Source organism: Galeopterus variegatus, unplaced genomic scaffold (assembly GCF_000696425.1).
Source record: "Galeopterus variegatus unplaced genomic scaffold, G_variegatus-3.0.2 Scaffold485, whole genome shotgun sequence".
Lineage (NCBI taxonomy): Eukaryota > Metazoa > Chordata > Mammalia > Dermoptera > Cynocephalidae > Galeopterus > Galeopterus variegatus.
Genome location: NW_007726596.1, coordinates 209,564 through 235,805, shown reverse-complemented (window position 1 = coordinate 235,805; position 26,242 = coordinate 209,564). Strand labels below are relative to the sequence as shown.

The window sequence follows — 26,242 nt, the reverse complement described above, 5'->3', positions numbered from 1 at the left end:
GCCCGTACCGGGGACCGGCAACGGGATCGCAACCCTCGGTGTTGCGCCCGCACCACGCTCAGCCAGTGAGCGGGAACCGGTCTCCACATGGGATCCGAACCCTCAGCGGGAGCGCCGCCGCACTCCCAAGCGGCGCACTCTCCAGTGCGCCACCGGGCCGGCCCTAGATTTCTGATATTCTTGAAAATACATATTTATTTAGTCCTAGTGACATAGACACTATATAGTCAGTTTGCCTATACATTCCTGAGAGACAAAGGGTAGAGATAGAATTGACCTTTTTGTATCATCTCCTAAGTTTGAATGTGTAAATCACAAACTATCTCAAATTTCAGCACATTTTCAGTAAATAGCAAGTGACTTACCTTCAAATTTCCTCTTCTGCCTTCTACTTGGAGATCTTAGAGTGAATGCTTAGAGGAATAACAACTTTATTATATTAGAATTTCTTTTGGTTAACTTTTTTATTTCTCCACCATCATTTTTCACTTCTCTAGGAACTCGTCATCAAAACTACAAGTGTCCTATGAGCAAGGAAAGTTTTGATTACAAATAAAAATTTTTGGCTCTATTCTAATATGCTGGAATATTAATCCTTTTAAGAGTTGTTCATTTGAGGTTTATTTTTCTTCCCTCCTATATTTCTTTCTTTCTTTACCTATTATGCTGTAGAATTTTGAGCTAGGTGATTTGATTTTATCCCAGTCAAGTCTACTACGTGCGGGCATATCTTTGTTATGTGCTCAAATGCCCAAAAAGTATAATTTCAAAATGGAAACCAACTATAGACCTTTTAGAAAAAGTTTTGCTGAACCAAAACAATATTACTAACCAGGGAGAAAGATCATTTTAAAGAAGCAATCCAATAGGCTACATCAGAAGCCATATGTGTAAATGTCATTAATCTATCACCAAACACAGGGTTTTTATTCTTACTATGTTCAGATAGCAAATTTCATAGAATAGGGTCTTTGTTTTAAATGGTAAATGAATAAGCTCCCTGATAATGCATCCTAATGAATTTCCCAATTGATAATTAAACTATTGAATTTTACATTTAGTTACCATTGTAATTTCAGTATTTAACTATCTGAAAATTTCTCACTGAAGTGACTTGGAAGAATCTGACAGTGATGGAGAGTGATCTGAATATACAGTGGCAGTCAGTGTCCTTTCACTTGAAAATAATGGTAGTTCTTCACAATTTTAGTTCTTAGCATTTGGCTAGGCCCATACTGAACAAAGGGGTTAATTTAAGAAAAAGAAGAGAGCTTTCCCTGGATTATTTTGGGTATAATTTGGCCAAGTTAGCATTATCTCTAATGGTGAAACATTTTAGAAATGTTGTTGCCTTTATTGCTTTATACCATGTTATAAGAGAATGTGTAATTATAAAGCCTAAAATCCACATATTTCAGTAGCACCGGTCACCAGTTTTAAGTCTTTTTAAATCCCCTTTACATTTTCAGCCTCTACAACAGAATCCCTCAGCTAATCACTACTATGTTACAGATACATGCACAAAATCACCCAGGTGAATGGAGTTTGTGGTTAGGCTTTGGAATAGGTTGTTGTAGAAGATTTAAGTTTGGAATGACTTGGCAGGGTTCTTCTTAAAAATAAGAAGAGTCCTCACTGGCTGGCATGATTTGGGCGTGGTTTTTGCACTACAGAGTGAAATAGTCCCAGGAGTTTAGAATGTTAGTATAAAGAAAGTTCTGTTGACTTTTATTTTTTCATAACCCCTTATCCCAGTACTTCTCAAACAGGGTGATTTTGCCCTCAGAAGTATTTGGCAATGTCTGGAGACATTTTTATTGTTACGACTAGCAGGTAGGTGCTTCTGGAATCTAGTGTGTAGGGGCCAGGCATACTGGTAAATACAGTATCAATGCTCAGGAGAACCCCCACAGCAAAGAATTATCTAGCACAAAAGATCGGTGTGCCAAGGCTATGAAACTCTGCCTTAGCCCAAAGCGTGTTCTTATTCTTAGTATGTACTACCAATTATTATATTTTTCTAATCTTTAAATCACCAACCCATAGGTCAATACAAACATCACTAATGCAAACATTTCCAACACTTACTGTTAATAGACTCTAAATACACTATCACTGTGTATCATAACTAAAAGTAAATAAACTAATTGTGGGCATGTAAAACACTTCATAACTCTCCTTGTCCCTTTGTAGCAAGCAGGGGTGACAGTAATAGCTGGAGTAAGGGACTAAAAGGACCTCTTACAGTTGATCACTAAATCCTCTAAAAGAGACATCATTCACATATCACTGATATTCTCTGTGGTATGTTCATTATGTCTCTGAGTGATAGTAGTTTTTAAGATACTTTTCATTGTAAAATAATCTGGTTATAAATCCCACAAACTTTTTTCAGCATCTGATTTTCTACGAGTATCTAAAAATAACTGTTTTGTATGGATTGTATTGATTTCCCCATTAAAACCTACAGGGATTAAATTTTCTTTTATTCTTGGAACTCAGTGTTACCCTTCTGTCTGTGAAATCCTGAATTACTGCTCATTTTACATAAAGTTAAAAGGGTCCAAAAATTCTCACTGTTGATTATCTTTTTCCTGTCTCATCTTCTGATTATTATAATTACTTAAATGTTTTTTTATAATTGTTTTCCTCTTTTTGATTTTTGCATACTTTGGACTAATTTATAGTTTATTCTTCAGACACTCAGCGTGGAATAGGACTGTGTACAAGTGAAGTCAGACCATCTCTTTTTCTTTGATTTTTCTTTTTCCGCATTCTCTTTCTTTTATTTTATAATATTTTTTAGCTCTGTAGCAGAAATAGCTCTATCCTTGCTCTTCTGAGTTTGGTGTTCCATGGCTTATCCAGTCTTTCAGATTAGCTGTACTATGGAATGGGCCCACTCTATTATTCTTTGGAGAAAATGTCGTGGACTACTTGGGCTATTCTAAGTGACAAGTAGAAATGAGGTTAATAGGTGGCTTAAGGAATTTTTTGGTTAAGGAAAGCGGTCCATGAAATTAAAAAGTTTGAAAGGCATTCTTGGGAACTTGGAACGAATCAAATATATCATCTCAACTCTTTCACTGAAGTCTCTTAAGTTGGACTATTCTGGGTGTACAGAGGTAATGTTTTCAAAGACATCTACATGTCATTGGCAGACCTAGCTCTGAAATGTAGTTTCAATTCCCAGACTGTTTAGTTGTCTCTTAAATAAGTCATATTTCATTCCACAATTTATTGAAGTCTAACTGATGAGCAGTTGTTCTTTGAACATAGGGTGTAATTATGTGTTTAGTATTCAGCCACAAGTTGTAGAATGTAGAGATATGAGCTCTATCCCCTCCTCTTAAAGAGTTGAAAGTATAGAAGAAATGCACCTGGAAAAGCAAGCAGTGAGAGGTAGCATAGAATGAAGTGTTAAATGGCACAGTGCAGAAGGCCAGTGCACTGGGGACTCAGAGAGACGAGATGGTGAAAGAGTTGGAAGTAGTAAGGAAATCTTCAAGGAAGAGATAGAAGTCAAGATAATTTTCACAAAATAAATAAGGGAACACCAAGGGACCATTGTTTTGCTCCTAATAAACAAATGCTTGGGTTTTAAACATCCCTGACTATCAGCATCATATTCAGTCTCTAATTTTAAATTTAATTTCAGTAGAATCTCTAATAATGATATAATAAAAATAAAGATCCATAGCCCATTAAGATTACATATGAGGTTAACTTAAATATTTTTTCTTTACATATCTGTAACACATTCAGATGCCTTTGAGAACAACTTTTGAAGCTACTTTTTATCTCGAAAAGGAAACTAGATCAGTATGTCTTTGTAAGTAACCGTATCCCTTTTAGTGATCTGCTCTTCCCAGACACATGGGTGGATAGCAACTAATTTGCCACCTTATAGGCACTGTGATATGATCCCATGAAAAGTAGCTTATTTGGACAACAGTATAGTAACTGAACTCAAGGCTGAAGCTTAAACCAAATGATTCTGTAAAGATGTTGTTTTTCTTCCATAGCCCGCTATACGATGGCCTGCTAATGGTGATGACTTGTGGAGAAAACTCGAATCAAAATAAGTTACTCTCAGTTCATTTGGTTCTAATTTAATTCAGTATAGCTGTTTTTCTTCCATAGCCCGCTATACGATGGCCTGCTAATGGTGATGACTTGTGGAGAAAACGCGAATCAAAATAAGTTACTCTCAGTTCATTTGGTTCTAATTTAATTCAGTATAGCCACTGATTTAAGGCTTTACATAGATGCTTTAGAGAGATATTTTAATCATTAGTGCTTTCTAAATTTTTTCACTTACCGTTTTGTTCTTGCTGCTGTGGTTCAGAACGATGATCCAGTTTGGCAGAAAGAAGATTTGAGACCGGTTACTCTTTGCTATTTAGTGTCCACAAGATTAGGATGAAGTGTAGTGTAAACCCTGTGGATCACAACGTTGCTTTATTCATTATATAGTGCAATATTTTTTCACTTGATCAATAGGCCATACAAAAAAATAATAGTAGGGATGGTCTTTTATGTTGCTGAAATCTCAGGGATGATTTTAAGCAGTAATTTGTAGATTCAGAGATGGTGGTCTTTTCTCGGTGTCCTGCTATGCTATTATGTTTCTCTACATTTGATGCAAACCTAAACTGACTGTGTATCTATGTATGTTATTATTCCAAAAAACGAAAGCTGGCAGATCTAAGCAAGATGTATTCTTGGGTGTTTTGATGTTCTAAAAGCTGTCTCTATTGCTAAATAGAGAGTTCTGAAAGAAGTATCAGAAAACCAACTCACCAAATATCTTATGATTGAATATGGCCTCCTTTTTCTGCTTCTTGCTCTAGAGCTATCCATCACACTCCTCAGCAGACATCAACTCCAGTCTTCCTCCGATGTCCACTTTCCATCGTAGTGGTACAAACCATTACAGCACCTCTTCTTGTACGCCTCCTGCCAACGGGACAGACAGTATAATGGGTGAGTCACAGAAATGCCCATTCTCATGCTGACAATCAGTGTCAGGCTTTAATAATGAAGGACCTCTTTTTCCTTCATAACTGAACAGCAATTAGGCATTAAATATTTGTCACATAACCGAATGAACAAACAAATGACCCAAACAGAAATCATCACTGGCTTGAACCGTAATCACTTTTTATGTTGCAGGACACTGAAACTTGGCTACTTTGTTCATGTGAGTCATTAGATTGACCAAAGGTTTGGATAAACCCAAATTTCTTTGTTTCTCACACTCTCAAACAGTGATCAAAGTGAACTTTTCATAAGACAAGTCATTGAAGACTAGTGAGATAGGGGCATAGCAGGTCTTAATAGTAGTTGCCGATCACTTCCCAAATTCCAGCCACTGTGCTAAGCTCTGAACCATGACATGCTGCTGTCTTCTGAAGACTAGTTTATGTGAGATTCTCAGGTGACTCCTAATAACTAGATGAGCTCGACCTTCTGGAGACTGGCACTGTAGAATCCTTCCAAGGGGAAGAAGTGTTTGCTCACTTAGGAGAGAGATGGTGTCTGGGCATCAATGGGCCAGAACTTAATCGCTGCTTTTTTTACTGAGCAGATTTACTAACAAGACCCAGAGAGAAGCTGCTGCCAGGTGAACTGAGCCACCATCCTCTCATTTTTGTGATGTCCATTGTGGTCCTCTCCTAAGACAGATGGTTTCCCCACCAGCCTGGGACATCCAGCCACCCTGGAGGAAAGAGGGAGGATTGGTGGGAGGCAGCTACCCCCTTCTGATTCTGCCTTGACAGCCTGTCTTTTGGAGGAGGAGCACAGCTTAATGCTCCGGGGTCTTACTGAAACCTGACTTCACAGTCACCTCCCACCCAAGGTCTAGCTCAAACCCACCCCGTGCTGGACCTTCAGATCACTCCAGAGGGTCAGTGATGAGAACCCTCAGTGTGCGTTTATGAGAGAAGATTGGGGGTCAGAATAATGCTGCCATTTATTCTTCTTAGCTTTTTCAGTTTTTGTCTTTTTCTTTAGATAGCCTATAGAACTTTGGGAAGTGGTATGAATCACTAAATGGGAGAGTTTTTGATGAGGGAGAAGATGTGTTTTGAAATGTTGCAAACATAATTTCTGCCTCAATAATGCTCTCCTTGCTTATTCAATAATAAATTTTACACTTGACATGAGCTACTTAGCAGCTTTTCACTGTCATGTCACAAAGAAGCAAATTTAGAAAAGAGTCCCCATTTTTGTACCTTTTCCTAACAAAGCTTCTACAAATGTGTTGCATCAGTTTGACCTTGAAGAGCTATGGACAGAGGCCACATGGGGAAGTTTTGAACTATCAATGCAGTTCTGGCAAATTTGAAAAACAAGAAGAAAGCAAGCAGTGCAGAACTGAAAGACTGAGAAAAGCATATTTCACTTCAGTGTGGTTTGACAAATGGAAAGCCCCTTTCTGCAGTCATGAGGTCTGGTTATAAAGAAGGATGACCGGTCATTCATCCTCTTATATGACAGATTTCCTGTCTGCTTGTGGTTTAAGTAATTTTCTTTTTTTAGGAAGGCATGAAGGTAGAACAAAATCTTGAGTTGAGGAAAACATATTAAGGCACTGTTTGAAAAAAAGTCTTGTCAATTGGTTTGCAGGTCAGTCTTCCTGGGAGAGAGACACTATGACGGGGGAGGAAAGAGATATTACGAGACAGCATAACCATTCCTCTGTGAGCTGTGGGCAGCATAGCCACAAGTCTCAGTGGGAATGAGGTGTGGTTGGTTGAAGCTGGTCATCTCATCTTTAGCTTGTGGATGAACAGGAGAGAGCACTCATTTGGTCTGGGCAGAGTGGAACAGTGGTTGATATCTACATACTAGGGGCTCAGCTGCATGCTAAGGTTGGGCTGAACATGTTATAGACTGCAGGGCCCTGTTTAAAGGTCTAGACAATATTAAAGAAGCTCTCATTTAAAAAGGGAAAAGTATAAGATTTTTGGAACCTAGAAAAGTCTTCTTAGGACACTTATTACACAAATTATTTCACAGTAATGGGTATATTTGTCAAAATCCACTAGCGGAATGTAAAAAAGCGTCATAATCTTTTAGGAAGTAAGTAGACAAGGTAATTTAACTTTTTAGAGGAACTGGCCTGTATTAATTTATATAAATACAGAGGAGTGAGAGGACCGCCCTGCCAGAGCACAGCCCACTGAGACTACTCAAGGGTGGGAGGCCCTGACAACCCACTGGGAGATGCCATCTGCAGACATTCACAGGGGCTGACCCCTTGTGGTTTGGGGCTACACACCCTCCCTTCCCCTCAGAGGGAATTGGGCCTATAACTACAACATAATGGTTATAATAACTATTATTGTTTTATTAGTCTTTTACTGGCCTGCTTTCTAATGCATGGTATTTCCCATGTTTTTAAACCTCAAACCAAACAGTGTTGAAGGGACAGACTACCAAGATTGATTTAATGCACCATATGCTAAAGATTACCCTGGAATATCTATTTGGTTCATGAATTAATCTGGCTTACAACTTTCACTTCTAATGACATGTTTGTATGACATGATGCATTTTAGTATGTGGCTTTTCTAGTAGAAACATTATGTCCTTTTCCCCTTGAGGACTTGGTTTCACAGTAATTTTATTATTAGAGTAGTCACATAATATTTACTTTGTATTTCACAGGAATTTTGAGCCTTCCGATACAGTAGGGTGACGAACAGGCACAGAGTGTACGAGTAATACAGCTTTTTGTCCAGCAGTGTCAGGGCATCTTAATTCCAAAGACCACCAATGGAGACCAACAACTAGTTCGATTTTGATTTAAATCTTCTCCTTCATTTCCTGCACGTGGTCATAGGTTCAGCTTCCCCCCCTGAATCCCTAGAAATCCCTCCTGCTAAAAATTAATGCATTGTAGCCTGTATTTGACTTTTTATTCTATAATTGCTATAGTAGGAATGTGGCCAATGTTCTCTCTTTTTTTTTTTTTTTTGTCATCTTTATACACAAGCTCATGGCATCGTTATGCTGCTTCTAATAGTTTAATAACATGAGGGTCACTCAGACACAGCTCAGAAAAACCTAATGTTAAAGCAGTCATCTTCTTTCAGGCAAACACACGATGAATCACACTTCCCTTTTTTTTTTTTTTTTTTTTTTTTTTTTTTTTAAAGAACCAATTCAAAACAGTTCTTTATTACAGTATTAGCTCATGGTAACTGCATGAAGGCATTATTTTCAGGAGAAATGAACAGTTTCCAGCTTAAAGAACTCAGCCCCCCAATATTACAACAACCAATTTAAAAAGTTAATTTATAAAGGGGTATAGAAGCTCCTGTTGAGCAGGTTAGCGAGGGACGTGCTAGAAAACTCAGGACTTTAATGAATGTTGTAGGAAAAGATTGCCAGAAACATCTCTAGGTTGTGTTAATCGTTTCTCTGATATAGCCATTTCTACACAAAATGTTGAAGCCATTTAGGTTTGCAGAATCCAAATTGATGGTGGCCACTGGTCCTTCAGACTGACCAGCCTCTGGTGATACAGCCTTCTCTTGGGCTAAGCTGGTGCTGCTGCCAGCACTAACTCTGCACTCCAGCACACAGTTCTTAAAAGCTCACGGAAGGACAATGCTCCTGGCTCCAGTACTCAGCTGCTGGTGATACTTTGATAATTTGCAACCTGGGGAGTATAGCAAGTAGGTCACAGTTCAAACCAACCTACTCCTGGGCATTCACAACTGGTAAGGACTTTGATGTCTTCATGTTCTTAACCTGAGGTTATGGGTGGGCAGTAAAGGGGGTAACACCTTTTCCAAATTTTGGTTTTCAGTAATTAATCTCCAGGCACCACTCATCCTGGTATGTCGTTTTGGGTGTGTTCTAATGGGAATTGCCATTTCCCCAAAGCTGAGACTGGGACAGAGGATGGCCCAACAAGTAGCCTGAGATACCGAGTCTTTCTTGGTGCTTCGTCTTCTAGCCAGCACCAGCACCTGTGTTCCACTCTCTGAACAATACCGGGTGGCTGGTGGTGTTGGAGCCTCCTACAAAATTATAGTTCCTCTTAATAACCGCTCATCTTCCATTCACATTTATGTTACAGCTCTACTTAGAGACTGATTATTTTTTCTCTTGGGCAAGAGAAATTGATTAGAGCCAAAATAACTTAAGAAATCAATACAGTGTTTACCAAATAAAGGCAGTAGTTTTCATCATTATTTTTGTTACATGGGCATTTTAGTAATTTCTAATAATATGAGTTGACAAAAACTTGGGCCTAGAATAATAATCAAGCCGTGTTCCATTAAATCCGAAAAGGTGGATTTGTTATGTTTTGCCAAACACGACCCACTTCACAGTGCAAACAAAACAAAACAAAACAAAAAGCAAAGGCATGCCAGTGGAGGATTAAAAATATATTTACTTTCTGGTTATTTATGCCCTTTGATATATCAGTCACACAAATAAGAAGATAAATCTTTAAGAGAAGGACCCATGCAGCTTAACATGTTCAGGGAATCTTGAAAATGTGTCTTCTCCAGTGTTTCCTGGAACAGAACAAAAGGCATTCCAAGTGAAAGCAAACTGGCCCCAATAAACTGCTTTGAAATTTAAGCCCTTGGGTTTGGTTCTCCAGTTGTTGCAAGGTAAAATGGCTTCATGTTAAAAAAATAGTCTGTTCTTATCAGTGGCTTCCATGAGTAGCCTTTGTAGTTTTCTGAAAGGTTTTTATGACAAGATGAGGTAAGGAATTGATTCTTTTTATTCTTCCTGAGTTTTAATCGCTCCTTGCTTAAAACAGGCACTAATAGAAAGTCTTATTAAAAAGGTGGAGCACTAAAGAAATCATAATGATCATATTTTATCTTTTCTGAAGTGTGATTTTATGCTATTTATAATTCATTTTTTAATGTTCCTAAAATATTTTTATTAGTTTTTAATTCTTTCCTGTTTGGTTGCATGAGGATATATATACGTTTTAAATTTATAATCTTCATTTTAAAGTTGTTCAAGAGAGGACTTAATCTTTTGAAAGCTACTACGGTAGCAAATTTTATCTGTAATTGGAACAATATCTTGTTCTTTTTTGGTTTAGGTTCTTTGTTAGATAATATGATTTTTTTTTCCCCCAGCATGGCTCTAAACTTTCATTTCATGAATACCTGTATTTAAATAAAACAGATATCACAAATTATTTTGACTGCTTAAATTTAATTTTTAGGTACATAACAATGAAAATATAATATTGTTTCTAAAATAAAAAAGATAATTGCTCCCCCCTAAGTACCATGTTAAAGGCAAGCTGAAAAAATGATAGTGCCTTCTGTATTTTCAGATCTTTATTATTTTCTCTTTAGAATTGTCTTTAGTTTTTAAAGAGCTTCTTAATGCAGAAATTTTCTTCATTTTTATGCTAGATGTAATTCTAGTTATCTTTTATCTTATATTAAACATTTTTTAATACTCTTGATATCTTTCTGAGTTGCTTCCACTAACCTAATGGTATGATGTCAGACCCTCGTTTCAAAGAATTTGCTTATACATATAATCTTTAGTGCTAATAACTCATGTATTTTTAATATCATAAATTTGTCATAGAAAAAAGAAGAGGTTTGTTTTTCAGAAGGGAGTTGTATTCTTTTATCATATACCAGTTTTTCCTTTCAGTAATTAGTAATTAACAAGTGAATGTAGGTGTGGGTTTTGTGAACCAAATAAAGATATATCAAAAGATTATCTAACTGACATGCCCAACATATAAATATATAAAAATAACCTTGTATTCTTTTATCATATACCAGTTTTTCCTTTCAGTAATTAGTAATTAACAAGTGAATGTGGGTGTGGGTTTTGTGAACCAAATAAAGATATATCAAAAGATTATCTAACTGACATGCCCAACATATAAATATATAAAAATAACAAGCATAATTTAACTATGCTAAGCAGAGGTCAGGAGCATGAAATTAAGACCTGAAGAAGTAGAGAATTTGACTACTGGAGATCTTACTCCAGCCCAGCATTTTATAGATCTTTGGAAATTGATGGTAGCACCTTTGCCAGAAAGAGGGCTCTCTTGATTCAAGAAAAGCGCTGGAAAATATTTTGAATTACTTGAATGTGCTTGGATTTGTCACTTGATTCAAGATTTCCTTTTCTTATTTCACAAAAACATCTTCCCCTGGAACTTTGGTAGGTTTTATTTAAATATTTAAATATGTGTCTATTTGCTGATGTTGAGGCCTTAAGAATTGCAACATACCCAAAGTTCTAGAAGTTGTATGAATACTGAAGACCTCAGAAGAGCACTGGCTATATCACTGAGCACTTATGAAGGCAAGTCACCTTCAAAAGATATGTGTTAAAAATAGAGGTGGCTCTGAATTATATACTGGAATATATGTCTTTTGTTAACAATACTCTTTTTTCATCTATCTTGTGGATAAAAGTACTAGTATTTGTGGGGGAGACAGGGGAGAAAAGGGGGAAAAAAGAAAAGTTGGTAAAGGGACACGAAGATCAACTGCATTGTATATTGGTAAATTAAAAAATAAATAAATAAAAATGCTAGTATTTCAGGTGGTAGAGATAAACTTAATGAATATGTAGACTTATTTTATCACTGGAGTTGAGACCATATTGACTTTTAGTAGCAATAACAGTTCACATTTTTTTAGTGTGAACACAGACTTAAATATGTGCAGAATATATGCTATTGAAAATATTTTCTCTCCTAGTTAGCCAGACCTGTTATAGAGTTTTTGTTTAGTTTACTGTGAAACTCTGAGAGGCCCACCCCATTTTGCTATGTATCTAACTTTTGTTTATTTGAAAACAGATATATATTATTCGTGAAGATAATTCAATTTGCAATATAAAAATATAAAGAAAAGCCTAACTTTGGGACCTGAAAGCACTACATACTTGGCGATGACTGTCATGTGCCCGTTTGCCACTGTTCACCACCAAACTCCTCATAAGTGACAAGTGGGAGAAGTAGTAGCAACTAAAACACTTTATCTTTAAACCAAGATGTCAGGTTTATATTTTATCTGTAAAAAATGTAACATGAATATATTTGACATCTACCTCAGCAAACAAATTAATGCTAATTAAAGATTAATGTGTTGTAATTAGCATTAAAAATGCAATTAAATTGTGAGTAAATGGACCAGGAATAGAAAATGGTTAGACGTCTCACTGCCTGGTTTTCATATTCTGCCTTTGTTTTTGCAGCAAATAGAGGAAGCGGGGCAGCAGGCAGCTCCCAGACTGGAGATGCCCTGGGCAAAGCGCTTGCTTCGGTGAGGAAATATTGACTTTGGACTCCGCATGTGCCATGGTAGAAGGGTGAACTTTAATCAGAAGTGGACATTTGGAATTTTAGAAAATGAATGGCAAATAGCTTTGATTTTTGGAAAATGTTAGCTTTCTTGCCTAAGGATCATTGGAAAGTTCGAGAAAGCTTTGATGATCTCCTCCACTGTGACTTCTCACAGAGGTTCTGAGCCACACCCGGTTATGGACCTGGGGATTGTCTCTGGGCCTTTAGGTTTATAGATTTTCAATCGTAATTTCTTATTTTCCTCTAAAGTCATATTGACCGGCTAAGACTAACCATGCAAGGGATAGTTCTAAAACACTCCAAAAACAAAAAATGACAATAACTGAGGTTCCGGAGGAATAAATAATAATAAATACATAATAATAAATAAATGAGGCATATGTGAGGTCCATGAGGAATTGTCACATAATTGGCCTCTCTGCTTTTCCCACCCACTGGCAGGAAGCTAGAGTTAAATATTTCTTTCACGTTCCCTAGTGACAAAATGGCATACCTTATTTGTCTGGGAAAGTATATCCGGTATGTTCTTCAAAAGCTAAACACGGTCATTTACAAACATGAGGGGAGATTTGTTTCTATAAGACTTTGTCTCTTCAGTTGGTTTTTCCATGCCATTTGGAGCATAAAATAAGTTTGACTTATGTTAGCATTGTGCCCTGAGTAAAAGTTTGTATTTAATCTGGGCCTTCTCAAGCCATGGAATCAAACCCTCAATCATAGTAAAGGAATAGGAAAAAATCTTAGTAATAATACTGTCCGGCCTCTTGTTTTGTGGATGAAGAGAAGGAAGTTGGGAGTGTCTGCTTGGGCTGCCCATAAGCCACACACCAGTTATTGGTAGGAAAAGGATAAAAATTGAAGTCTGCTGACCCCAACCCAGTTCTTTTCCCGTCATGCTATACCATCTCAGTAATTCTTCTTTTGAAAAATTAAAGTAATTTCTAATTTTTTTATTTTAGGATGTTGATGCTATAGTTGTTACATGTGTTTTGTTATTTGTAAGTTTTAAATGAATTGCGCTGACAACATTGTAGTTTAAAAAATTGTTAATTGTTCACTCCTAATGAATGAGGGTTTATTTTTTCTCCCCACTGTTTTAAGATCTATTCTCCAGATCACACTAACAACAGCTTTTCATCAAACCCTTCAACTCCTGTTGGCTCTCCGCCTTCTCTCTCAGGTACTGTAAAAAAAAAAATAATAATAATAATAATAGTAATAATTAATAAACCCCATTGCATCATAGTAGCAGTTTGTAAGGATGATTTCCCCCTTATCCTTCATGCTATAGGAGATGGAATCTCACTCACCCCCAAATCCAAAAGCATAACATTCCTGTATAGACTAATAGGGTTGGGAGAGACAGATTACCATATGATGGAACAGTCATTTACATCCAAACCTTTTCTTAAAAATTAGATGATCTTGGGCCGGCCAGGTGGCGCACTGCTACAGTGCACCGCTTGGGAGTGCGGTGGCACTCCCGCCGAGGGTTCGGATCCCACATACAGACCGGTTCCCGCTCACTGGCTGAGCGAGGTGCGGGCGCAACACCGAGGGCTGCAATCCCGTTGCCGGTCCCTGTCCGGTACGGGCGCGACACTGAGGGTTGCGATCCATTGCCGGACACGAAAAAAAAAGACAAAAAAAAAAATTAGATGATCTTTTTAGAATATACAGGCATATGGAAACATATATCTCAAACTTAGCTGTGCAGAAGACACCCAACAGCAGAATAATATATTCCAATAAAACATCTTAGATGAAAAAACTCAGTTAATGTAGTCATGAATATGAATATAGACTATATAGTCATCAAATATAGACTATTTAAACAAATCATTTCCTGCAGAAATTTTAGGCTTTCCAAATTCCCTCTTTAAAGTACAGGCCATTGGAATGTTTGGGGAGAACTATAATGTTCTAAATAAATTATGAAAATTATGTGGAGTAAAGGGGATGTTTGCTTTAAAATACAATAAATTATCATAACCCATGGCTTCAAGTTGAATAAATATAAGTTGTAGAATTATGTCAGTAAATCATTTCACTTTTCAGAGGTCCATTTAAGAGACTTCTTGCCCTTTTAATATAGATGCTTCCAGAAAGCCTTGCCTGGCGCATGTCTCTGCTCTTTAGAAGGAGGACAGGTGGCTTCTAAAAAAAGCCAAATCACATCTGTACCTGATTGAAACCTGACCTTACTGTAATTTACAATGGAGTCACTTGCCCACATGGTGCCTCCTTGGACCGCATGTTATTCCCTGCATGCGGTACTCGCATGGCTTGTCATAAACTGGGTTCCCTGATAGAGAACGGGAGGTTTCAGCTTGCCGCAAACTTTCGGAAGTGATGGCCATGACTTAGATGAGATTTAATATCAGTCTTTTCTAAACCTCCATGATATGGGAGGGTCACAGAATAGAGAGAGGAGGGATAGCGATACTGAAGTCCATATGTCCAGAGAGACCAAGATGAAACTAGGAAGAAAAAGAGATGTTTTTAAGAGAATATTGAAACATTCCCTGCAGCAGAAATGGAAGTAAAGTTCAGTTTTGTTGTATTCTTCTGGTTCAGTACCTGACTCGTAGGCTCTGAAAAATGGTCTCAAGTGTCAGTGTCCGAATCAGGGGAAGATTCGGTACAAAGGACGTGAGACAACAAGGGATAGAGAGTCTAAGCAGGTGGGACTCTGAGCTCTCCATTTCAGACAAAGCAGCTCTAATTCCATCTGTGTTCTAATTCAGGGCAGGTGGGAAGTTCTCTGTTCTAATAAAGTGTGAAAACACCTAACGTAGTCTAATGTCCTGATTTTACAGTTGACTGTCCTTAGGCCCAGAAAGGGTGTGTGACTTGCTGAGGTTATGCCAGTAGTCCTGGCTGAGCATGGACGAGAACCTGGGACTCACATTTTGCCACCCCACTTCTAGGTGAATGATGGGAGAGGAAAGTTAGGGGGCATAGTCACTCAGGAAAATGCCAGCATTGACCTCAACCTGGGCAGCATGCTCTAGGTGGAAGGCACAGAAACAAGGCTAGAGATGTCACTTTGTGGGTCCTGGGAATGCATCATGGAAGACCAAGTGTTAGGAAGAAAGAACTTTTATGAAGATGAAAATATGGGGACAGATTGCTATTTTCACACCAACGGCTCTGTCCAAATTCTATCAAGAAAAGTAATTGAACAAAATATTCTATTTTTATTTAGCATAAAAATACACATGGACACCCAGAAAAGACAGGAAGAATGGATTTTAAAAGTGCTAACAGTGTCGGGGCATGAGATTTCAGTGAGATCATAGCTATTTATTTTTTTTCCTTTTTTGAATTATGTATTTTCTAAGTTTTCTATTCTAAATTTAGAAGTGGTTTTTATTTTGTAGGTTAGACATGTAATATGTATTCTAACAGAAATCTTTCTTTACCTTCAAGTTTAGTGAATCAGAAAAATTTTCTTTGGGATAGACTACTTAGTGGTGACTGTCCTGTTGAGTTTTTCAATTCCTAGTTTAGTGGATGGCTGCCAACTAATTTTATTCCCTTAAAAAGTTTCTGAAGGGTTATCTCTTCCTGAAGATCATTTTTTAACCAAGTAGCAAAGCCATTTTCCACTGGTGAGTGAATTTTGGTTGAGCATAACTGGTCTTGCATAAATGTCTAACAACCTACCTCCCCACCCCCACCCCCTTTTGGATTCTAAAAAGTACCTGACTCTATAGTGATGGTTTTCCTTCAGCAGGAACCCTTCTAGCTACAATTCAGAATCAATTAAATGTTCCCTTTCAAGATGCAGCCTGAGGGAATTGTGAGTCTATGTGAAGTTTACATATTTCACAGTTAAAATGGCTTCCTTGCCCCAGAATTCTTATGTGGGAAGTTTACCTGTATTTACCTTATTGTTTAAATGAAAACTCAGCGTTGCTATTTCTAAAAGGGCTGTTTAAAATATTGGTGAGTTTATTTTTAAGTTATATCAAACTAATGGTAATTCCCATTTTATTATCAGCAGGCACAGCTGTATGGTCCAGAAATGGAGGACAGGCCTCATCATCCCCTAATTATGAAGGACCCTTGCACTCCTTGGTATGTCTCATCGGCTGATCTCTGCTCTAGCCATTTTCACATTATGTTTTTCTTTTTGTGTCTACTCTCCCAGATTCTTATTTTCTCTAACACTAACTTGAGGTCAACATTCAACACATATGTGTGGGTGGAGCCAGAGTTACTAGACTATGCTTGTTCTTGTTTATAGATGGTAGCCCAGATACGACCATAGTGGAAACCCCCGGGCTTGAAATAATCTAGAACCAGATAAAAGATTAAAAATCCTGTAAGTGTAATGGCCTCCTCCCCATCTTTGGGAAAGATCCCTGTCAACGATTAAATAACTTTGCTGACATTAGAGTGCTGGAGCTCCAGCTAAGCACCATAGCTGAACACTTGAAGATTCTATACACCTCTGCTTTGCTTCCTGGAATAACAGGTTGATAGGGGGTGTCCTATTGATCTCTGAATAAGAAATGTGTTAGTCCGTTTGTGATGCTTATAACAGAATACACGGAACTGGGTAATTTATAAAGAAAAAATGACATTTATTGCTTACAGTTTCTGAGGCTGAGAAGTCCAAAGTCCATCTGGTGGGGATGACAGTGACCCAGGGGTCTCACAGTGCAAGATGGTGGAAGCAGAGAGAGCAGAGAGAAAGGCAGACTCTCCTCTTTTTTTGAAGCTCTCAGAACACACCCCTGACCACCATTTTTAATCCATTCACTACTGCACAGTCCTACAATCCAGTCACCTCTTTAAGTCTTCACCTTTCAATTACCATAATAGGATTTCCCACCCTCTTAACAGTCACAGTGGGGGCTAAGATTCTAATACATAAACTTGGGGGACACAGTTCAATCTTCAGTGAGTTTTGGGGGGACATAATTCAGTCCACTACAAGAAACCTGATGTTTATTTCCTCGTTCACTTTGGTTCTCATAGAAATCAATATGATTAGGGCCGGCCCGGTGGCGCACTGCTACAGTGCGCCGCTTGGGAGCGCGGCGGTGCTCCCGCCGAGGGTTCGGATCCCACATACAGACCGGCCGCTCACTGGCTGAGCGTGGTGCGGGAGCAACACCAAGGGTTGCGATCCCGTTGCCGGTCCCGGTCCGGTCCAGGCGCGACACTGAGGGTTGCGATCCATTGCCGGTCACGAAAAAAAAAAAGAAAAAAAAAAGAAATCAATATGATTAATAGTAAAGAAATGCGTACTCTTCTAGGAGGGAATAGCTGAAAGTTTCCATAGGCATAACGAATATTATAAATGTTCACATGATTCAGTGTCTGACACTTTTGTCTTTCTCGTCTCGTGGTGGATGGGGCTGGATCTCTGCATAAAACAACCCTGGTCTTTGTGGTATTTAGTGCTTGATTGAATCAGATGCAGGGGTAGCAGTGAGTGTGAGGAGTCTTAGTCCTTCAGCGTTGAGTTTTCCTTTTTGCCTCCATATTTTGAGATGAAACATGGAAGAAGTCATAGATTTATCTGTCTAATTTTATGTTGTCTTGTTAGTGGGTCAGAGTTTCCTTTCTTCCCTTTCCTTTCTTCTTCCGCTTATGCTTCAAATTAAAGAAAATCTAAAAATGAAAATACAAAGGTGGGTTTTTCTCCTTCGTTGTGCTCTTCCTTACTGTGTTGTATGGACCAGCCAGGTGTGGGTCTTAGCCAGTAAAGGCACCCACGCAGTGAAACAACATGCCCAACAGCACCCAGCCCAATTCCTCTGCAGACCACACCCGATAATGCAGAGTCATTCTCTGGGGCCCATTTATCAAAACCAGGCTTTGTCCAACTACAGAACTGTAAAGACTAGGTTTATAGTCATGGGCTACAGCTTCAATTCTCTACAAATTCTGAACACTGAAGAGAGGATCCATAAGCAGAAACTGCTCTCTCCACCTGAAGGCTGTGAGCCAGAAAGTGTGATAGGCGCACATATGACTTCTCGTGCTTACATTTGCACTTAGAAGTATATATTATCTTTCTCATTTTTATACACTAAAAAGCATAGACTCAAAAGAAGTTTAGTAACTTCTCCAAGTTCAAATAAGTAGCAGAGCTAGCAGTCATGGGGAAGTCGTTTAACTCCAGAATTCACCAGATCAAAATGCTCTGTACCATAGACTAACCCTATTAGACACACATTCTTCCAGTCAGTATAGAATAATTAGAAATTGTTTTCCTCTTGTAGTAGAGCCGGTACATCTGTTTGGGCAGCCCATTAGAAATCAAAGTAGACCGTAGCGTGATCTAGTACAAAGAGGCACTGGATTTAAAAGACCTGAATTCCAAGCCTGACTTTACCATTTCCTGGTAGTGTAACAATGAGTAATTAATTCACTAATTTCTTTGAGCCTCATTTTCACATCTGTATGGAAGAGGTAATAATGTCTTCCCTGCCTGCCGCACACACGTGGAATGAAGATCCAATGAGATGGTATATTTTAAAGTGCACACTGGAGAGTGGTATTTGATACCATTATTGATCACAATAAAAAAAGAATACACATTTACATGATGTCCACGTGTCCTTTTTTTAATTGAAAACTATAGTATAGGCCTTATCTAGCTGCAGAAAACTAGAATCCTAATGGTTTGGATGCAAAAAGGTTGGTTGGTTTTTAATCATAGAAGGTAGTGAATTCTGTATTACAGTAGGGGCTTTGAAATCAATTAGAAGCCTTCAGGGAACAGTTGATTCAAATCTTTGTGATTCTTCAGTCTTGAAATCTCATACCACTTTGGTTGACCAAATTTTTGTAATTTTTTTCCGTAACCATTTTGAGGCCCTTACATACACACAATAAACATGCATAAGCTGGGATTGGTAATAATAGAAAGCAAGATACACAAATAAGAACTCAACAAGAAATTATAATCTGTCTGCTTTTACTTGTCTCTGACTCAATACTTAGCGCTATGCCATAGGCCACAGGGAGGCCAAAAAAATTTACCTTCAAGAAGATAATTTAATTGGGAAACTATATATAGGTCATCTTTCCACTGTTAATTTTTTTAATTCATTAACCAATCCCTGCCAGAATGTTCCTTAACTTAATTAATGTTTTTCTCTTCTAAAGTAAATCTAAATTATTTTTAAAGTTAATGCAGTACTATATAGCATATGTATATTATAATGTCCTGGAAGAATTATTGGATTTACTTTGCTCATGAAAAATAACACTATAATTTTAACATTAACGTTTTCCACCAGTTTTCTAGGAAAGACACTATTTTTATTATTGTTTTAAGGAAATATACTTTATTGGAAACATAGTCACAAAGCCAAAAGTGTGGTTTATGTCAACTAAAGTTTACTTATACAGTATAACCTATTTGTTTGAAACCTATGCGTTTCAAACTAAATCACATTTCACGTCATTTATTAACCCAACAGCAAAGCCGAATTGAAGATCGTTTAGAAAGACTGGATGATGCTATTCATGTTCTCCGGAATCATGCAGTCGGCCCATCCACAGCCATGCCTGGTGGCCACGGAGACATGCATGGAATCATTGGACCTTCTCATAATGGAGCAATGGGTGGTCTGGGCTCAGGGTATGGAACTGGCCTTCTTTCAGCCAACAGACATTCGCTCATGGTAAGTGTTGAAATTTGTAGACTCTATAGTTATTATATAGAATTAGAATTTCAGGTATAAATACTGTTGCACAGGGTTTTGTAACCATCGCCACATCTAGTTTTAGAACATTTGTACTCCCTACAAAAAATAAAAACCTCCATACACATTAAGCAGTCATTCTCCACCCCCCACTCCCCAGGCCCTGGCAACCGCTAATCTACTTTCTGTCTCTATGGATGTTTCATATAAATGGAATTATACAATATATGGTGGTCTCTTCTGACCGGCTTCTTTCACTTAGCATAATCTTTTCAAAGTTTATGTTTTAACACTATTAGAGCTTCATTTTTATTGTCAAGTAATGTTCCATTATATGGACATTCCATGTAATATTTATCCATTCATCAGGTGATGGACATTTGGGTTGTTTCCGCTCTTTAGCTATTATGAATAGTGCTCCTGTAAATATTCAGGTACAGGTGTTTGTTGGGCACATGTTTCCATTAGGAGTGAACTGCTGGGTCATTGCTGGTGTTTTTAGTTATTCGTCTTGGTGACATTGGCCAAAGAACACAACTTAAGTTCATTTTACATTGCTGGTGTTTCAAATATGAATGGGTTGTTTGTTTGTTTGTTTTATTAAAGGAGCCAAAATAGCATCTTTCAATCTCAGTATGGAAGGTAGAAAAATATGCTGTATTTATCTGTGTAAATTTATTCTGTGGGACTGTGTATAGAGCAGTTTTACCACTACTTATTTACGAATAAGTCTTTATTTGAGTAATATTTAAGCAGATTTGTCCATATTACAATTAGAATTCCAATTTTGCTCATTACTTTGAAAGGAATCTCGGAGAGCATCCTTTTTTTGGATAATTACAAAGATTCAGAGCATCTTCTTAACACAATATTAAATAATGACAATGAGGTGACCAAATGGGTGGAGAATTTAACTTGTGATTCTGTGTAGTTCAGCTCCCTACAAACTCCTGCCTGGTCACTAAACACCTTAGTGTCCTGTTTTGTCCTTTATAGGCTCTTTAAAAGTTGCTTGACCAAAAGTCTATTTTTCATTATCCCTGTAGCATCTCTTGTTGATGGTTCCAGAAGGAAATGCAGAATAATTTCAAGTTATTATGAGGTTCTTTAAGTTCTAGCCGAATAGTGTTCTTCTGTCCTCCTTTCAGTTTCTCTTAATAAAAGACTAAGATTAAGAACACCATTCTGAATGGTATAATATTGAAACCTGCAACCAATTTGAAACCAAAAATACTGGTTTATAAATAGAAGCAATGAACTCACTTCTAAAATGTGGAAAGATATTTTTGAATGCCAAAGCTAAATCTTTTTATTTTTTTTTCCTTTCCTTGACCTCTACCCTAAAAATTCATCATTGAGTAAAAACTGTTTGTCTGTTCATGGCAGTTGCTAAGAGTTTACAAAAGGAAAGTCTAGATTTTAATTTAGCTTGGCCTCAGGTAATGTGTTAAATACACTTGGGATGCATATAATATGAGATTTTTGTTTGTACAGCTCTTTTTTTAACTACAATGTTTAAACAATACTGCTTTTAATTAAGAAATCTGGCTTTATTAAAAGCCAGATCTGTGACTTATAACCATTTCTGTATATCTGCTCTCAATCAAGAGAAAAATAGTGTAATTTCTGTAGCTGTGTTCGTTTTGCATATGTTAAACCGATGCTTACATGCACCCAGGGCATTGCTGCAGAGATGGTCTTTTTCTGTACACATGTGAGGTTTGTTCTTAAATACCAGAAGTAGGTTAAGTGGTTCTTTAAAATCTCGGAGTATACATCGATGCATTTTGGAACTATTTGACCTTTGAATTGCCTTCTCTTTGAGTCTGATTCTAAGGTGCGATGGGGAGAAAAGGACTAGAATTATGTTTGGAGATGGGAAGTTGGACTGACCCAGGTGGAGGGGGAAGGAAGAAAATGGAATAGAACAATGGAAGAAAGGAAACAATTAGCCAGTATCACACAGAAACCTCTTTGATTTGATATTAAAAAAAAAAAAAAAAAAAAAAAAAAAAAACCTATACAGAAGCTGCCAGTTCTGCTGATGAGGAGAAGTTCCTGTTCACTCCTGAAGACATTTAACATTCAGTCAAGGATAACCACAGCACCAGCCAGATCATAGCATAACCCCAGAGACGTGGCCTGACAGTAACCTGCTGCCCTTTGAACCAAACGAGGTTTTGCAGTCTTTCTGCTTTCTTCTTGAAAACCATTCAGCGTGTCCCCACAATCTGAGCTCCCCAGCCTGAAACGCTAATGTGTGTGAAAGACATTGGATTGGCATATCTTTCCTGTGCAAACTGGTATGAATTTTAAAACAAAAGCATAAGAACAAAGGAAATAGTTTTTGAATTTAGTCAGTCTGCAGTTAGCCTTTGACCATTTGATGCATTCCGCAATAAAAAGGAAGTTTAAGGGGAAGAAAAGAAACCCCCCCCACCCCCCCAACAACAAAAAAATTCAAGGAGGATACTGGTAATGTTTTCCACATTTGAATTTTAATACATGAAACAGGCTATAAAACTTTGGCCAGCTGCAGTAAATAAAGTAGCAGTGGGAGGCATGCACCGGAAACTTCAGCAGAAAGTTCTCGTTCCCAACTACACACCTTCGTTTGTTGTTCTGGAGGAGAAGTGACTTGCAGTAACTTGAGACTCACCCCAGGGCTGGTTTTGTTTTGAACAAATCCCCTTTCTAACTCTCCTTAATAACGTCTTCTGATTAAAGAATAGACAGCTTTGAATCCCCTTGACCTCCGTCCTCTTCTGGTTTCCTCTCTCCCCGCCTTCTGAAAATCAAAACAAAATGGCTTGATAACTTGGAAGATGATATAAGCATTTCTTTCTTCAGCAGCTTGAAATCATGGTGGGGAAAACTGTGGTTCTGCCTCGGCTATTATGTTATCTCATTTAATTGCTAACATATTGTACTTAGCTTTTGATTCATAAAATGTTTTCCTTGGAGTTCTGAAGTAGGTCTTCAGTGATTTACCAAGTATTAGTGTAATGAAAGGGATTTTTTTCACAGTGGCATGGCTCATAACACTAGAGTGAACGTTGTATACTTGGGAGCTTTCTAGATGATATTATTTGGCTGTGCTCCTTTCCTGCTTAAAAACCTCCACTGGCTTTCCATTATTTACAAGATAAAGACCAATTCCTTAGCCCAGCATTTAAAGACCCATTACCATTTACCAAAAGCCTTATGTTTAGCTATTCCAATATGCAAAAAGTTTTCCAGAAAGACCAGTCTGTGCATATCACCAGATTTTGCCCTGAACATTCTTTAGGTACTTCTGTTTTATCTATCTCGCTCGGCCGCCCTATCCACTTCTCTCAGTCTATCTAATTCCCACCCATTCTCAAGAGTTGTGACTCAAATTCCTCTTCCAGGAAGTCTTCTCTTATTACCCTCACCCGTGATGGTTATTTTCTTCTCTATGCTCGTAGCACTATGTATCATACCATTTCTAGATATTTATCTTACCCAGGTATGTATAGCTATGCATCTTTTATAGGTATGACTTTTGCCTTACCAACTTTTGTGAATTCCATAAGTACCACGTATTACATTTTGCTTCCCTCCCAATAAATAGATCATCAGCCAAAAAGGATGAAAAGAAACTGACATTTTCTGAGTGCCTGAGGAGCTGCCAGCCCCTCTGCTAGGTGCAAGAGCCTCAACGTATTACATTTTGCTTCCCTCCCAATAAATAGATCATCAGCCAAAAAGGATGAAAAGAAATTGACATTTTCTGAGTGCCTGAGGAGCTGCCAGCCCCTCTGCTAGGTGCAAGAGCCTCGTGAGGATCACAGTAGTGGACAATGGGGCTGTTGGTAAAATGAGCCTTCAGAGGTTTGAACAGTTAGTCTCAAGTCTCGCAGCTAGACTTCAGCTTGGGTACATCGACTCCAAATTCAGTGCTCTTTTTTACTACCATGAGTGCTCCTTAGAGATTACCTATAAGTATACCATTTAAGAACTAATTTTAGGTGTTGGGAGCCTGTGATTTTCAAATTTTGATAAATGTTGATTGCCTAAAGAAGTTTCCGGGTATTTTATGGCCAAGTTCCCAGAGCAGCTCTCTTCCCAAATGTAGAGGTGGAGATCTTTTTCTCCAATGTGGTGGCATGCACATAGTAAAAGGAATGTTGTCTAAACACTTGTTCTTAAGTCAGTCTGTTTGCACTAATGGGCCAAGAGGTGAGAACTCTTTCTACTTGGGTCCTTAAGGTAGTACATTTTAAATTATTAAGTTATTTTTCTTACTATAACCACTCACTTTTGTAATAGAATTAAAGCAGAAATTTCTGAATGTGGGAAAATAAGGTAACAGCCAGGCTTGTCACTAATCTAGTTAGAAACTCTTACTCAGATGTAATCCCTTCTGCACCTCAAATATCTCTGTGGTTAATTCTGATATTAAATCATTAGATTTCTCATAAATTATTGAAATGAAAATTTTCCAAATATAGTTTTCTTCATTCTTCATTCAGTGTTCAGATTCACAGATGAGATCTAAAAGGAAGCCTTCCAAATGACCTAACCTCTTCTTTTAACCGAAGAACAAAACCCACATCAAAAATGTCTTCATGTGACTATGTACTCCTGGTTACTTGTCGGTGGAGTCAGCAACAATGGGGTCATTGAGCTAAAAATCTCCTATACTACTAATATGTAATATTAGTGTCTCTCCCAGATTCACTTTGTTTAAAGTCCATTTATTTATTTCAGTAATATTTATCAGTGATTACCAAGTACCAGGCCCTATGTTGAGTCATGGTCTCTACTCTCAAAGGGTTAGTGGACTAGTTGGAAAGGACTTACATTTCAAATTGCTGCAGCATACCACCCTTCTAGGCCCCATAAGAGAGCAGGGGCCCAGCTGTCTGTCCAGGAGGAAAAGAACAGGTGGTCACTTGGTAGAGATGTAGTGATCTCCCACCAGAAACTGTGCTAGTGACTTAGGGATGGAGAAGCCCATTAATCTTGCTCCCCACACCTGTCCTTCACAGCCTCTGCCCGAGACTCCTTACTAGACCCCCCATGTGGGGGTGGGAAACACATTTCAGAAACCACCAGTATAAGACAATCTGAGCCCAGCTTCCTTCCCTCTTCTCAATAGCACACCTGTCCTTCACAGCCTCTGCCCGAGACTCCTTACTAGACCCCCCATGTGGGGGTGGGAAGCACATTTCAGAAACCACCAGTATAAGACAATCTGAGCCCAGCTTCCTTCCCTCTTCTCAATAGCGTTTTTAGATTTTCTTTGGATTAAATAGAATTTATCAGAAGAACATTCATTAGGTAAAGAAACCCCTTTTATTTAACTGACATTAAACATATGACAACTTTTACCATTTAAAACTTCATAGAACAAGCAACTTAAATTAGTTTTGCTTGCATAGTTAAGAGTTCAGACCATTGCATTTCAGATTCTAAAAGCACCCCAGAAATCATTTAGCCCACTGCCCCTGTTTTGCTGCTGAAGACTGAGGCCCAGAAAGGGGAAGCGACCCAACCATGCGTACTCACTATGTAATGGCTGAACTAGGATTAGAAACCAGACAAACCAGCAACTAGACCAGCACTCTTGGTGCCGTACCCACATTGCCACAGCAGACTTCCTCTTTAACCTAATACCATAACAATTTCAAAGCTGTGGCTGGTGTTAAAAACCATTCTGTTACTCTTACTTAACTGATGCAACCCAAGAAAACTCTTTAGTTGCCCTTTGGCTCCCTGCAACAAGGTGCTACTTACCCAATAATACTTGGCAACAAGAAAGGGTAGTAGGCGTTGACATGATGTTGTGTTTACTAGTATACAGTCAAGGGAGTGGCAGGAGTGAGAAAATTCTGTTTCTATCTGCACTTCTTCAATAAAGATATATGATCAACACCGGAGAGTCATCTCCAATTTCTCTCGTCCTGGGTTCTCAGATTTTGATTTTAAAATTAGGATATTTGCCTATGCTAGTGTTCCACCATCTCTCCCAGTCTCCACAATTAGCAAATGTTTCTGAAAGAAGATTAGCAACTTCAGCTGAAAGTTTTTTATCTATATCAATATTGTACTTTATTTTTTAAGAACTTAAAAAAAAGGATAGAGAGGAAAAAGGACTTTGAAGAAATTCTCTTAACCATGGATTAATTATAACAGTTTCCTCAAATATCCATTTGATATTTCTGTATTAATTTAAACAAAAGTCAAAAGGTTTTGAATGCAG

General features: G+C 38.0%; 1 protein-coding gene across 16 annotated transcripts in view; it reads left to right on the top strand.

Annotated features, from left to right (window-relative positions):
• The window catches only part of TCF4 (transcription factor 4), a 366,059-nt gene that overhangs the window by 318,812 nt on the left and 21,005 nt on the right, over nt 1-26,242 (top strand). For all 16 annotated transcript variants that reach the window (XM_008569245.1, XM_008569246.1, XM_008569249.1 and 13 more), the window contains 5 exons: nt 4,854-4,986; nt 12,232-12,299; nt 13,442-13,520; nt 16,347-16,423; nt 19,789-19,992. In XM_008569245.1, coding sequence (XP_008567467.1) covers nt 4,854-4,986; nt 12,232-12,299; nt 13,442-13,520; nt 16,347-16,423; nt 19,789-19,992 — 561 coding nt within the window. The remainder of the gene's footprint in view (nt 1-4,853; nt 4,987-12,231; nt 12,300-13,441; nt 13,521-16,346; nt 16,424-19,788; nt 19,993-26,242) is intronic.